The following is a 14,538-nucleotide window of genomic DNA, read 5'->3' on the forward strand; positions in this document are numbered from 1 at the left end:
CGCCTGAAGGTACCACGTTCATTTGTACAATCAACAGTACGCAAGTATAAACACTATGGGACCACGCAGCCGTCATACATTTGTGCATCAGGTATCCTCGTGGTTAGAGCGTTGGACTAGTAACTGAAAGGTTGCAAGATCGAATCCCCGAACTGACAAGGTAAAGATCTGTCGTTCTGCCCCTGAATAAGGCAGTTAACCCACTGTTCCTAGGCCGTCATTGACCGCTCAGGTAGGAGATGCGTTCTGTCTCCTAGAAATGAACGTACTTTGGTGCGAAAAGTGCAAATCAATCCCAGAACAACAGCAAAGGACCTTGTGAAGATGCTGGAGGAAACAGGCACAAAAGCATATTTTCAACAGTAAAACGAGTCCTATATCGACATAACCTGAAAAGGCCGCTCAGCAAGGAAGAAGCCAATGCACAAAAACTGCCATAAAAAAGCCAGACTATGGTTTGCAAATGCACATGGGGACAAAGATCGTACTTTTTGGAGAAATGTCCTCTGGTCTGATGAAACAAAAATAGAACTGGTTGGCCATAATGACTATGGTTATGTTTGGAGGGAAAAGGGGGAGGCTTGCAAGCCGAAGAACACCATCCCAACCGTGAAGCACGGGGGTGGCAGCATCATGTTGTGGGGGTGCTTTGCTGTAGGAGGGATTGGATTGTATGTAAACTTCTGACACACTGGGAACGTGATGAAAGAAATAAAAGGCTGAAATAAACAATTCCCTCCACTATTATTCTGACATTTTACTCTTAAAATAAAGTGGTGATCATAACTAACCTAAAACAAGGAATTTTCACTAGGATTAAATGTCAGGAATTGTGAAAAACTGAGTTTAAATGTATTTGGCTAAGGTGTATGTAAACTTCCGACTTCACTGGATACAGTATATGTTGGATGCATGGTAGGCAAGAGAAAGCCGCCATCGATAAAAGACAGTACTGTGCAGCCGTCTTCATCGACCTGGCCAAGGATTTCGCCTCTGTCAATCACCATATTCTTATCGGCAGACTCAGTAGCCTCGGTTTTTCTAATGACTGCCTTGCCTGGTTCACCAACTACTTTGCAGACAGAGTTCAGTGTGTCAAATCGGAGGGCATGTTGTCCGGTCCTCTGGCAGTCTCTATGGGGGTACCATAGGGTTCAATTCTCGGGCCGATGCTTTTCTCTGTATATATCAATGATGTTGCTCTTGCTGCGGGCGATTCCCTGATCCACCTCTACGCAGACGACACCATTCTGTATACTTCTGGCCCTTCCTTGGACACTGTGCTATCTAACCTCCAAACGAGCTTCAATGCCATACAACACTCCTTCCGTGGCCTCCAACTGCTCTGAAACGCTAGTAAAACCAAATGCATGCTTTTCAACCGTTCGCTGCCTGCACCCGCACGCCCGACTAGCATCACCACCCTGGATGGTTCCGACCTAGAATATGTGGACATCTATAAGTACCTTGGTGTCTGGCTAGACTGCAAACTCTCCTTCCAGACTCATATCAAACATCTCCAATCCAAAATCAAATCTAGAGTCGGCTTTCTATTTCGCAATAAAGCCTCCTTCACTCACGCCGCCAAACTTACCCTAGTAAAACTGACTATCCTACCGATCCTCGACTTCGGCGATGTCATCTACAAAATAGCTTCCAATACTCTACTCAGCGAACTGGATGCAGTTTATCACAGTGCCATCCATTTTGTTACTAAAGCACCTTATACCACCCACCACTGCGACCTGTATGCTCTAGTCGGCTGGCCCTCGCTACATGTTCGTCGCCAGACCCACTGGCTCCAGGTCATCTACAAGTCTATGCTAGGTAAAGCTCTGCCTTATCTCAGTTCACTGGTCCCGATGGCAACACCCACACGTAGCACGCGCTCCAGCAGGTGTATCTCACTGATCATCCCTAAAGCCAAAACCTAATTTGGCCGCCTTTCCATCCAGTTCTCTGCTGCCTGCGACTGGAACGAATTGCAAAAAACTCTGAAGTTGGAGACTTCGATCTCCCTCACCAACTTTAAACATCTGCTATTTGAGCAGCTAACCGATCGCTGCAGCTGTACATAGTCCATCGGTATATAGCCCACCCAATTTACCTACCACATCCCCATACTGTTTTAATTTATTTACTTTTCTACTCTTTTGCACAGCAGTATCTCTACCTGCACATGTTCATCTGATCATTTATCACTCCAGTGTTAATCTGCTCAATTGTAATTATTCACTCCTATGGCCTATTTATTGCCTACCTCATGCCTTTTGCACACAATGTCTATAGATTTTTTTTCTACTATGTTATTGACTTGTTTATTGTTTATTCCATGTGTAACTGTGTTGTTGTCTGTTCACACTGCTATGCTTTATCTTGGCCAGGTCGCAGTTGCAAATGAGAACTTGTTCTCAACTTGCCTACCTGGTTAAATAAAAGGTTAAATCAAAAATAAATCAAAAAGCAAGCATGCTATCCTTACAATAAGAGGTTTTTCACTGTCCTTGGGCAGCAAGCAACAGACAAAGTAACCAATCAAGAGAACATAAAAATAAAGAAGATGACAGGCAGTTTAAAATGATCTTGTTGCTATTTACAATCTATAAATTATTCATCTGAACTAATTCACTGATCATTTCAGGTCTATTTAGAATATTATAATGTTCCTCTGAATATCAACAACCTTTTATTCCTCCTCTTAAAAATGCATTGCCTATTCAGAAAAACGAAGACTTTCTGGCAATTCGGTTTTATTTGGCTCCAACCCAATGGAATCCTACAGAGACAAATGCAATATTAGGCACAGTAGAGCCGCTGTAAATTGAAGTGGATGGGCGTCATTGTTAGACATATCTGGCTGCGCCCAGTGAGGTAAGAGGGTATCCATTTGCAGCAGCTGTAAGGATAGAAGTGCCAGCCAGCCATAGCTTGGGCCTGGCCTCATAATGGGCAAGGCCTGTGTATTATTAATGAGGAGCTTTTCTGGTGTCCTACAGTCTTGTGGCCACTCCACTACTATACTAGACCCAAGCAACACAACAAAGACTTACACCGCCATCAGGACAGGGTGAAGGAGACAATTCTCAGGCCCAGAGCTGACATGTTTAAGTTGTCATTGGCCCAGAGGAGATGTGGCTGTGTTTTAGGAAGGGAGGGTAGACTAGAGATACATGACCTACCTAAATACAAACAAACTGCTTTTTAACTGTGCAAGGCATTGTCACCCAAATGGATTAGGCTACTTTGAGCAGGAGGTAACATAATTACCTGGTAAATGTGTAGCCTTGCTGGCTAAGTTTATTATTGATGCATTTCCTTCATGGGTGAGGCCAGAGCCTTTACCAAGAGCAGGATTGGACACCTAGCACATATACAGTGCCTTGCGAAAGTATTCGGCCCCCTTGAACTTTGCGACCTTTTGCCACATTTCAGGCTTCAAACATAAAGATATAAAACTATTTTTTTGTGAAGAATCAACAACAAGTGGGACACAATCATGAAGTGGAACGACATTTATTGGATATTTCAAACTTTTTTAACAAATCAAGAACTGAAAAATTGGGCATGCAAAATTATTCAGCCCCCTTAAGTTAATACTTTGTAGCGCCACCTTTTGCTGCGATTACAGCTGTAAGTCGCTTGGGGTATGTCTCTATCAGTTTTGCACATCGAGAGACTGACATTTTTTCCCATTCCTCCTTGCAAAACAGCTCGAGCTCAGTGAGGTTGGATGGAGAGCATTTGTGAACAGCAGTTTTCAGTTCATTCCACAGATTCTCGATTGGATTCAGGTCTGGACTTTGACTTGGCCATTCTAACACCTGGATATGTTTATTTTTGAACCATTCCATTGTAGATTTTGCTTTATGTTTTGGATCATTGTCTTGTTGGAAGACAAATCTCCGTCCCAGTCAAACATGGGGGAGGTTCAGTAATGCTGTGCTAAGCTGCCTCTGGTAATGGGGGTGTTGAATGTGTGCAAGACATCATGAAAACAGCAGATTGTCAAGATTATCGGAATCACATCCAAAACCTACGGCGAGATCTGAAAGCAGCAGTTGGTAGAGGGAACCACTCATACAAAGAAGAATTAGAGCAGTTGCTGCTTTAGAGTGGGCCAAATTGCCCGTAGAAAAGGTACAGCTAGGGCCTTCAGGGTGGTGCAGGAATCTAAGACACTGCATGCGGTGTCACTACAGCCTGGGGTTTAATCCTGGCCAGCCGCGTCCGGGAGACCATATGGGGCGGCGCAATTGGCCCAGCGTCGTTCGGGTTATGGTAGGGTTTGGCCGGGAGGGATGTCCTTGTCCCATCGCGAACTAGCGACTCCTGTAGCGGGCCGGGTGCAGTGCACGCTGACACGGTCACCAGGTGTATGGTATTTCCTTTGACACATTGGTGCGGCTAGCTTCTGGGTTGTGTCAAGAAGCAGTGCGTCTTGGTTGTGTTTCGGAGGACGCACGGCTCTCAACCTTCGCCTCTCCCGAGTCCGTACGGGAGTTGCAGCGATGAGGCAAGACTAACTCCCAATTGGATACCACAAAACTGGAGAGAAAAAAGGATAACATATTTATAAAAATTGCCGATGACAACAGTAGGGCTGATCACAGACAATGATGAGACAGCTTACAGGGAGGAGGTCAGAGACCTGACCGTGTGGTGCCAGGACAACATCCTCTCAACGTGATCAAGACAAAAGAGATGATTGTGGACTACAGGAAAAAGAAGACCGAGCATGCCCCCATTTACATTGATGGGGCCGTAGTGGAGCAGGTTGAGAGCTTCAAGTTCCTTGGCATCCACTTCGCCAACAAACTAACATGGTCCAAGCACACTAAGACAGTCGTGGAGAGGGCACGACAAAACCTATTCCCCCTAAGGAGACTGAAAAGATATGGCATGGGTCCTCAGATCCTCAAAAGGTTCTACAGCATGGTTGCAATCACTGCCTGGTATGGCAACTGCTCGGTAACCGACCATAAGGCACTACAGAGTAGTGTGTACGGCCCGGTACATCACTGGGGCCAAGATTCCTGTCATCCAGGACCTCTATACCAGGCGGTGTCAGAAGAATGCCTTAAATTGTCAAAGACTCCAGCCACCCTAGTCGTCTGTTCTCTCTGCTACCGGCAAGCGGTAGCGGAGCACCAATTCTAGGTCCAAGAGGCTTCTACCCCCAAGCCATAAGAATCCTGAACATCTAATCAAATGGCTACCCAGACTATTTGCATTGCCTGCCCCCCCCCCCCCCCCTCTATGCTGTATTCAGTGCATGTGACAAATAACATTTGATTTGAGGCTTCCTCCAGACGTGACGCTTGGCATTCAGGCCAAATAGTTCAATCTTGGTTTCATCAGACCAGAGAACCTTGTTTCTCATGGTCTGAGAGTCTTTAGCTCACCTCCCTGACCAAGGTGAGCAATTCATTTGATTGCTCAGTTTGACCGGGCGGCCAGCTCTAGGAGGAGTCTTGGTGGTTCCAAACTTCTTCCATTTAAGAATGATGGATGCCACTGTGTTCATGAGAACCTTCAATGCTGCAGACAGTTTTTGGTACCCTTCCCCAGATCTGTGCCGACACAATCCTGTCACGGAGCTCTACAGACAATTCATTCGACCTCCTGGCTTGGTTTTTGCTCTGACATGCACTGTCAACTGTGAGACCTTATATAGACAGGTGTGCCTTTCCAAATCATGTCCAATCAATTGAATTTACCACAGGAGGACTCCAATCAAGTTATTCAAGGATGATCAATGGAAACAGGATGCACCTGAACTCAATTTCGAGTCTCATAGCAAAGGATCTTAGATACCTTATTTAGATAAGTATTATTTTACATTTTTAATACATTTTCAAAAAAGTTTGTCAATATGGGCTACTGTATAGATTGCTGAGGATTTCTTTTTATTTAATACATTTTAGAATAAGGCTGTAATGTAACAAAATATCGAAATGAAATATTTCACGATGTAAACAGGGCATGAGACATCCTACCTGCTACATTCAACAAGGGTGACCCTAAGCCGGCCCTCCACCAATCCTGAGTCCTGAACGGAGAGGTCCAAGTCACAGGCGGAAGACCCAATAGGAGGTTGCACTTGGAAAGGGAAAAAGGGTTTGTATCTGTAAAAAAAAACACAAACAGACAATGATTAAATTAGAAAATGGTTGTCCATTCGTTGTATACTGCTAGTGATTTCAGTGTGAACATTACGACTGAGGGATTCAACACTTCATTGAGCAGTGTTTGACAATCTATGCATAGGCCTATGGCTATTCCACTGGGGGAAGAAAATAACAGAACTTGTGATCACTTTCCTCAAATCCCAAACACTACTGTATCAGCAATTTGATTCAGCGTTTAAGCATTGCTTAAAACACTTCTGCTTAGTTCTGCTATTCTAGCCACCATACTGTTGGAGAAGTTGAGTAGCAAAGCCCTGAGGACATCCGGTGCTAACTCGCTACTGTCTACGTTTCAGAAGATGATAAACTATTGCCGTGGGCTAACAGCACAACAGACACAGAACCGGTTAGCGCCTCTGCTTTGTCATCATCCTCAGGATTGTTTCCCTTGAGTGACTGAAACACGGGCTCAGTGATTAGGAAATAACCAATGTACTAAAATGTATGCTAAAGCTGCTATTGACTGCTTCATCACGACACCTACACTATCAGCATAGGCACATAGTAGGCTGTCGAATAATTAAATGTGTAATAATAAATAACTACACAGTAATAAGGTCACTGTAATACAAAGTGTAAGATACACATCTCCTTGCTCAGAGGACTGATGGTTTGGAAAGTGGAATGTAAAAGTGAATGAGATAAGTAGAAATTTAGAAAATTGAGTGGAAATAAAGTTGAGATTGAGAAGACTTGGAGTTGAAAAATTAAAGAGGGATGGATGATGGAGACATGAAGAGGATGGTGAGACGAGAGGAAAAGTGGGGGAGAGATGGAGAAGAGATAGTGTCTTCAGAAAGTATGCATACCCCTTGACTTATTGGGGCGTCTAGTAACCGTAAGGTTGCAAGTTCGAATCCCCGAGCTGACAAGGTACAAATCTGTCGTTCTGCCCCTTAACAGGCAGTTAACCCACTGTTCCTAGGCCGTCATTGAAAATAAGAATTTGTTCTTAACTGACTTAAGTATTCACACGGCTGAGTCAATGCCTTGTTGAAGCACCGTTGGCAGCAAATACAGCTGTGAGTCTTTCTGGGTAAGTCTCTAAGGGCCCGATTCAGATTAAGGGCCTGATTAAGCCATGCAAACGGGACACAATTCTCTTTTAAATACACTTTTCTCTCTATGCATATTATGACCTTGAACTTAAGCATGAGAATAGCATGCTATTCACCTGCTATTACTTTTCTGTGTGTCTACAAATACAAATGACTGAATTCCCAAATAATTCCACCACCTTTATGCGCAAGAAAACCATGAATAAGGTCTACCGAACCTACCGGTTCCAAGTGGGAAAAGCATGTTCTTTCTCCCCCCCCCCCCCCCCCCCTCGATAGAAATAACAGCATTCTCCATTAACTGTAATTAACAACTTGATAAGCGCTAGGTAAATGAGTAATCCGTTTGAATAAGGGAATTGTAAATATAAATGACACTTGCTTTAGATAAACTACATGACCAAAAGTATGTTGTCCCCCGGTACCAGTCAGAAAAAGTTATGAAAGTACGCAGTACATGGCCAAAAGTATGTGGACACATGCTCATGGAACATCTCATTCTAAAATCATGGACATTCATATGGAGTTGGTCCCCCCCTTTGCTGCTAGAACAGCCTCCACTCTTCTGGCAAAGCTTTCCACTAGATATTGGAACATTGCTGAGGGGACTTGAGGCACAAGAGCATTAGTGTAGTTGGGCACTGACATTGGGCGTTCAAGCCTGGCTCGCAATCAATTAATCCCAAAGGTGTTTGATGGGGTTGAGGTCAGGGCTCTGTGCAGGCCAGTCAAGTTCTTCCACAGCAATGTCATCAAACCATTTCTGTATGGACCTCACTTTATGCACGGGGCATTGTCATGCTGAAACAGGAAAGGTCCTTCCTCAAACCGTTGCCACAAAGTTGGAAGCACAGAATTGTCTAGAATGTCATTGTATGCTGTAGAGTTAAGATTTCCCTTCACCTATGGGCCTAGCCCTTGAACCATGAAAAACCGCCCCAGACCATTATTCCTCCTCAACCACAGTTGGCACTATGCATTCGGGCAGGTAGAGTTCTCCTGGCATCTGCCAAACCCAGATGGTGAAGCGTGATTCATCACTCCAGAGAACGAGTTTCCAGTATTCAGCCCCCTTGAACTTTGCGACCTTTTGCCACATTTCAGCCTGAAATGTGGCAAAAGGTCGCAAAGTTCAAGGGGGCCGAATACTTTCGCAAGGCACTGTACCTATAACATGATACAGCCACAACTATGCTTGAAAATATGGAGTGTGGTACTCAGTAATGTGTTGTATTGGATTAGCCCCAAACATAACACTTATTCAGGACAAAAAGTGAATTACTTTGCCACACTTATTTTGCATGTTTTGGAATATTGTTATTCTGCACAGGCTTCCTTCTTTTCACTGTGTTAGTTCGGATAGTATTGTGGAGCAACTGCAATATTGTTGATCCATCCTTCTCCTATCCTAGCCATTCAACTCTGCAAATGTCTTAAAAAGTCACCATTGGCCCCTGAGGGGGTTTCTTTCCTCTCCAGCAACTGAGTTAGTAATGACGTCTGTATTTATACACCATCCAAAGCGTAATTAATAACTTCACCATGATCAAAGGGATATTCAATGTGTGCTTTTAATATACCAATAGGTGACCTTCTTTGTGAGACATTGGAAAATCCCCTTGGTCTTCATGGTTGAATCTGTTAGAAATTCACTGCTCTAATGAGGGACCTTACAGATAATTGTATGTGTTGGGTAAATGAGCTAGTAGGCCGGTTTGGGTTTTGAGCTAGTAGGACCGGTTTGGGTTTTTACTACCTTCTATACTGGTATTTCAATGTTTAATTTGTTAAATGTGATATTCCGTGTGTAACGTCCATTTTTATAGTTTACTCTTCTACTTGAGTCATCCCTCTCCACAGACCTAATCCCACCCAGTCACTGAAGTAGCGCATTTGTTGTTGATTGACCACGAGACACTTTCATTCAGTCTGCAGCACATGCAACAAGTTTGATGACAACGATGTTGTTTGCACAATGATCTTAATATAAATCCACAAGCGTTCTATAATTACAATATTAGTTTGTGTTTCTTACATCTGCAAAGAGCTAGTTTGTATTTTCTTAGCAAGTTAAGCTAAATCGTGTTAGACACTAATGCTAATCGCTAGTTTTATATCGATGGCTAGCTAACTAGCTAATAAAAGTACTTAGTCAGAGCAAACGTAGCTAGCTAATACAGCCTGATACCAGTACTGGTGGAGGCAACATTTGGTTAAAAATAAGGCCTAGTATTTTTGCCCATATTGTGGCAGTGTGGAAATGATCTCAAATGAATGCAGAAAATGCAGAAATTGATGGAAATAATTTTAGGTGGAAATTGCAGGGTAGCCTAGTGGTTAGAGCGTTGGACTAGTAACCGGAAGGTTGCAAGTTCAAACCCCCGAGCTGACAAGGTACAAATCTGTCGTTCTGCCCCTGTACAGGCAGTTAACCCACTGTTCCTAGGCCATCATTGAAAATAAGAATTTGTTCTTAACTGACTTGCCTGGTTAAATAAAGGTAAAATAAAATATGAAACAATCAGAATGGAGAAAGACCCATTTAAATAATTTAGAATATATATGTGTTGCCACCCTAGGGTCACGAACTACTCATGAAGCAAATTTAGAACTTTTATTAATCAAAAACATAAATTTGAAAAATACCATATGATATTTTGGCCATATCACCCAGCCCTATGAGGTAGTCATTCAAAAATCATGTTAAAAACTTATTGCACACAGAGTGAGTGCATGCAACTTATGTGACTAAGCAAATGTTTATTTAGGCTTGCCATAACAAAGGGGTTGAATTCTTATTGACTTAAGACATTTCAGCCTAACATTTGTAAAATTTCAAAAAACATAATTCCACTTTGACATTACAGGGTATTGTGAGTAGGCCAGTGACAACAAATCTATAATTAATCCATCTTCAATTCAGCCTATAATGTAGAAAATGTCAAGGGGGAGAATACTTTCTAATGGAACTGTAGATGTGAAATGGAGTAGATGCTACAGGAGCATCTACTGGAGGCCCACGGTGGGCGGATAGGAAATCCTTGCCCTGCTGGGATCAGATTATCTAACAGATCCTGAGTGTTTCCTGCTCTCACTCCAACACAGGAGGACTGACCTCAACCAGTGTGGGGTGAGACACACAGCTTGGCTCTCCATCTCTCGGTCTCACCCTAGTTCACGCGCTGACCCACTCATACAACATGATGTCCTCCAAAACATTTGGTCCCAGCACTGAGACTTCCTCTATTGGGTGTGGTCATTGGCTAAAAGCAAAATTAAGGCCAATGATTAAACAGTAACGAAAATCCTCATTGTAATTATGAACATCATGTTGTTTTGGACTACACGCCTGCCTCTACTATTTTTGGCCCCTGGTGCCTTGTCTGGCCTGAAGCCTCTGGCATTCTATACCAGAGAGGATTTTGCGTAACTGTTCGTTAATATAAAATGCTAGATATGAGACAGCCTAACCATAGAAATAAAATAAATATAAATAACTTATTCTAGTTATGAGCCTAACCTACATCCAAAGATTATATTTTGTTTTCAAGATGAAGTGTTTATATCGATGCCTCTACAATAGCTACCACTTTGATTATTCATTTTTTTATTAGCTTTTATCCAATCCAAGCATCTTGAATTCCCAATGTTGACATACATAGCAGCTTATCTGTCATGCTTCAACAGGTTGTCCAGAGAGGTCAAACAACAAGGTGGAAGAGAATGGTACCACTACCACCTTCAGCATCCCAGCCCTGGCTGTACCCTCCAGGTTCTTTGGGTACTGAACAAAAGCAGAACCATTGTTCAGGGCTCAGTTCCTTTAGGCTCCTTTGTGGTTGTCAGCACACTGTCTCCAATACATTTCCACAGGGCGAAAATAGAAATCCAGAAGAGGGGGAGAAGAATGTGACAGGGGACATTCTGAAGGACTTCGCTGGCTAACTCACGGGCAGCCTGTTTTTTAAACCGGCAACATTCATCTCATGCTAAACTCCAAGAAGAACAATGTCTTAGCACGTGAGAATGGCTAAACAACACTTCATTAGTCCTTAAATATGATGAGTAGTAGGCTATGATCTACAAAAGGTAAGCTAACTCCCTAAAGGGACAGTATACTTTCAAATCAAAGCCTGTCAGATGTTTGGTGAGTGGCTAATTATACTGTACTTTGTACAACCAAATGTTCACATCAACAGTTGACACTGTTGTGCGCCTCCGTGGTCATGAATGAACCCAGTTCCAAAACGATTTATCACAAAGGCCACACAGGTCTACATTCTTAAATCACAGTTAACATTCCCTCAATTGCACAGACAGCGCAGGTCAGAGAGGAAGAGGCAGCTCAGCTCAGTAACAATGATTAGGAGAACATAGCAGATTATTAGGCATGAGGGCTTGACAGCACCATTCCACGACAAAGTCATCTTAATTGGAAAACACGTTTCCATTTTGTCTTGGTGCAAGTACAAGCGGGCAGACGTGGCCTATCACGTTCCACAGACACCATTAGCCTCATCAAAAAGCCTCTATTAAAAATGCATAGGGAACATCCCTATCCCCTTGGCCTACCTGCATCTTGCATTTAGTCTCATTACAATTATCCATTAGATTAGGCCTTCACAAATATCGTACCCTGTCACAAAAGCTAACACCACCTAATTGCTGAAAAGAAAACATGCATATTACAATGTAAACCAAACATGATTGTTGCTATAGGCCTAGTCTCTTACTAGAATATTATCAATAATTGTTTCTTGTATCGAGGGATCTAAAGATTGCCTTATTTCTAGTGGTTGTGCTTTAGCCTTTAATAATTAAGTAGGACCAAAGCAAGTCTCAACCACAACAACCATGGGTGTTAGAGTAGAAGTGAATATCTCGTTCTGAGATGGACACACAATACAGTTCTTGAATAAGTTTGGCCAAATATTCCTTGTATTCTGTGCTTGGCATCTCCCATAGACCCGGTCCGTTATGGCAGCTCAGTAGTGCTGAGCGATTAGTATTTTTAAAGTAATTTCAGATTCCTTCAGATTATTAAAAAATAAAATCACACTTTTTGATTCAATAATTTTTTTGTGAACGCTGTAACACTACATTAATAAAAGTCCCATGATGGTAGTGACTTCCCATTACTCACTTATTAACCATCATTTATTCACATGACTTTACTTGAATAAAATATTTCAGTTGTGTATACTTAATTACCTTTGTTTAATTTGATGAGTATCATTCTGTCCCAAGTCATCTCATCTCTATAGAGCTGCTGCATATGCTGTCTGACAAAGTCACTATTTTGTAGTTCTTCAAAGTAAATTAAGCATACATTCTGCGGTCTCTTCTGTAGCAAGCATAAAAACAAACAGACATGACAAGTAGGTGCGCAATGGATTATGGTCATTGTAGTTAATTATCACGTTTTCCACTCTACACTATATATAATTATGGCCTGTTGGAAACTACTAGAGGTCGACCGATAATTATTTTTCAACGCCGATACCGATTATTGGAGGACCCAAAGAAAAGCCGATACCGATTAAAATCGGCCGATTTTTTTTACATGTGCTTGTAATAATGACAATTACAACAATACTGAATAAACACTTATTTTAACTTAATATAATACATCAATAAAATCAATTTAGCCTCAAATAAATAATGAAACATGTTAAATTTGGTTTAAATAATGCAAAAACAAAGTGTTGGAGAAGAAAGTAAAAGTGCAATATGTGCCATATAAGAAAGCTAACGTTTCAGTTCCTTGCTCAGAACATGAGAACATATGGTTCCTTTTAACATGAGTCTTCAATATTCCCAGGTAAGAAGTTTTAGGTTGTAGTTATTATAGGAATTATAAGACTATTTCTCTCTATCCCATTTGTATTTCATTAACCTTTGACTATTGGATGTTCTTATAGGCACTTTAGTATTGCCAGTGTAACCGTATAGCTTCCGTCCCTCTCCTCGCTCTTCCCTGGGCTCGAACCAGGAACACATCGACAACAGCCACACTCGAAGCAGTGTTGCCCATGCAGAGCAAGGGGAACAACCACTCCAAGTCTAAAAGCGAGTGATGTTTGAAACACTATTAGCGCGCACCCCTCTAACCATTTCACATTGGTTACACCAGCCTAATCTCGGGAGTTGATGGGCTTGATGTCATAAACAGCGCAATGCTTGAAGCATAACGAAGAGCTGCTGGCAAAACACACAAAAGTGCTGTTTGAATGAATGCTTACGAGCCTGCTGCTGCCTACCATAGCTCAGTCAGACTGCTCTATCAAATCATAGACTTAATTATAACATAACACACAGAAATACGAGCCTTTGGTCATTAATATGGTCGAATCCGGAAACTATCATCTTGAAAACAAGACGTTTATTCTTTCAGTGAAATACGGAACAGTTCCGTATTTTATCGTATTTTAACGGGTGGCATCCATAAGTCTAAATATTCCTTTTACATTGCACAACCTTCAATGTTATGTCATAAAACGTAAAATTCTAGCAAATTAGGCAGCCCAAACTGTTGCATATACACTGACTCTGCGTGCAATGAAAGCAAGAGAAGTGACAATTTCACTTGGTTAATATTGCCTGCTAACCTGGATTTCTTTAAGCTAAATATGCAGGTTTAAAAAATATATACTTCTGTATTGATTTTAAGAAAGGCATTGATGTTTATGGTTAGGTACACATTGGAGCAACGATACGCACCACATCGATTATATGCAACGCAGGACACGCTAGATAAACTAGTAATATCATCAACCATGTGTAGTTAACTAGTGATTATGATTGATTATTTTTTATAAGATAAGTTTAATGCTAGCTAGCAACTTGCCTTGGCTTACTGCATTCGTGTAACAGGCAGGCTCCTTGTGAGAGGCAGGTGGTTAGAGAGTTGGACTAGTTAACTGTAAGGTTGCAAGATTGAATCCCCGAGCTGACAAGGTAAAAATGTGTCGTTCTGCCCCTGAACAAGGCAGTTAACCCACCGTTCCTAGGCCGTCATTGAAAATAAAGTATGTGTTCTTAACTGACTTGCCTAGTTAAATAAAGGTGTAAAAAAAATATTTTTGCCAAATCGGTGTCCAAAAAAACGGTTTCCGATTGTTATGAAAACTTGAAATCGGCCCAAATTAAATCGACCTCTAGAAACTACTCCAGTACTCCATACTCACACAGTTCAGGTTGTATCTGATTTCTCTCATGAGAAACTGTGCAACATGCGCATTGAGCTCACATTTAAAAAAAAAATGGAATCCAAATAAATTTTACCATTTAAA

The 14,538-nt window shown here is 41.9% G+C and overlaps 1 protein-coding gene across 2 annotated transcripts in view; it reads right to left on the minus strand.

Moving 5' to 3' along the window:
* The window catches only part of LOC109889898 (PDZ domain-containing protein 8), a 71,999-nt gene that overhangs the window by 46,494 nt on the left and 10,967 nt on the right, over positions 1-14,538 (minus strand). For both annotated transcript variants that reach the window (XM_031823460.1, XM_020481693.2), the window contains exon 2: positions 5,997-6,125. In XM_031823460.1, coding sequence (XP_031679320.1) covers positions 5,997-6,125 — 129 coding nt within the window. The remainder of the gene's footprint in view (positions 1-5,996; positions 6,126-14,538) is intronic.

This window comes from Oncorhynchus kisutch, linkage group LG4 (assembly GCF_002021735.2).
Source record: "Oncorhynchus kisutch isolate 150728-3 linkage group LG4, Okis_V2, whole genome shotgun sequence".
In the NCBI taxonomy this organism is placed as follows: domain Eukaryota; kingdom Metazoa; phylum Chordata; class Actinopteri; order Salmoniformes; family Salmonidae; genus Oncorhynchus; species Oncorhynchus kisutch.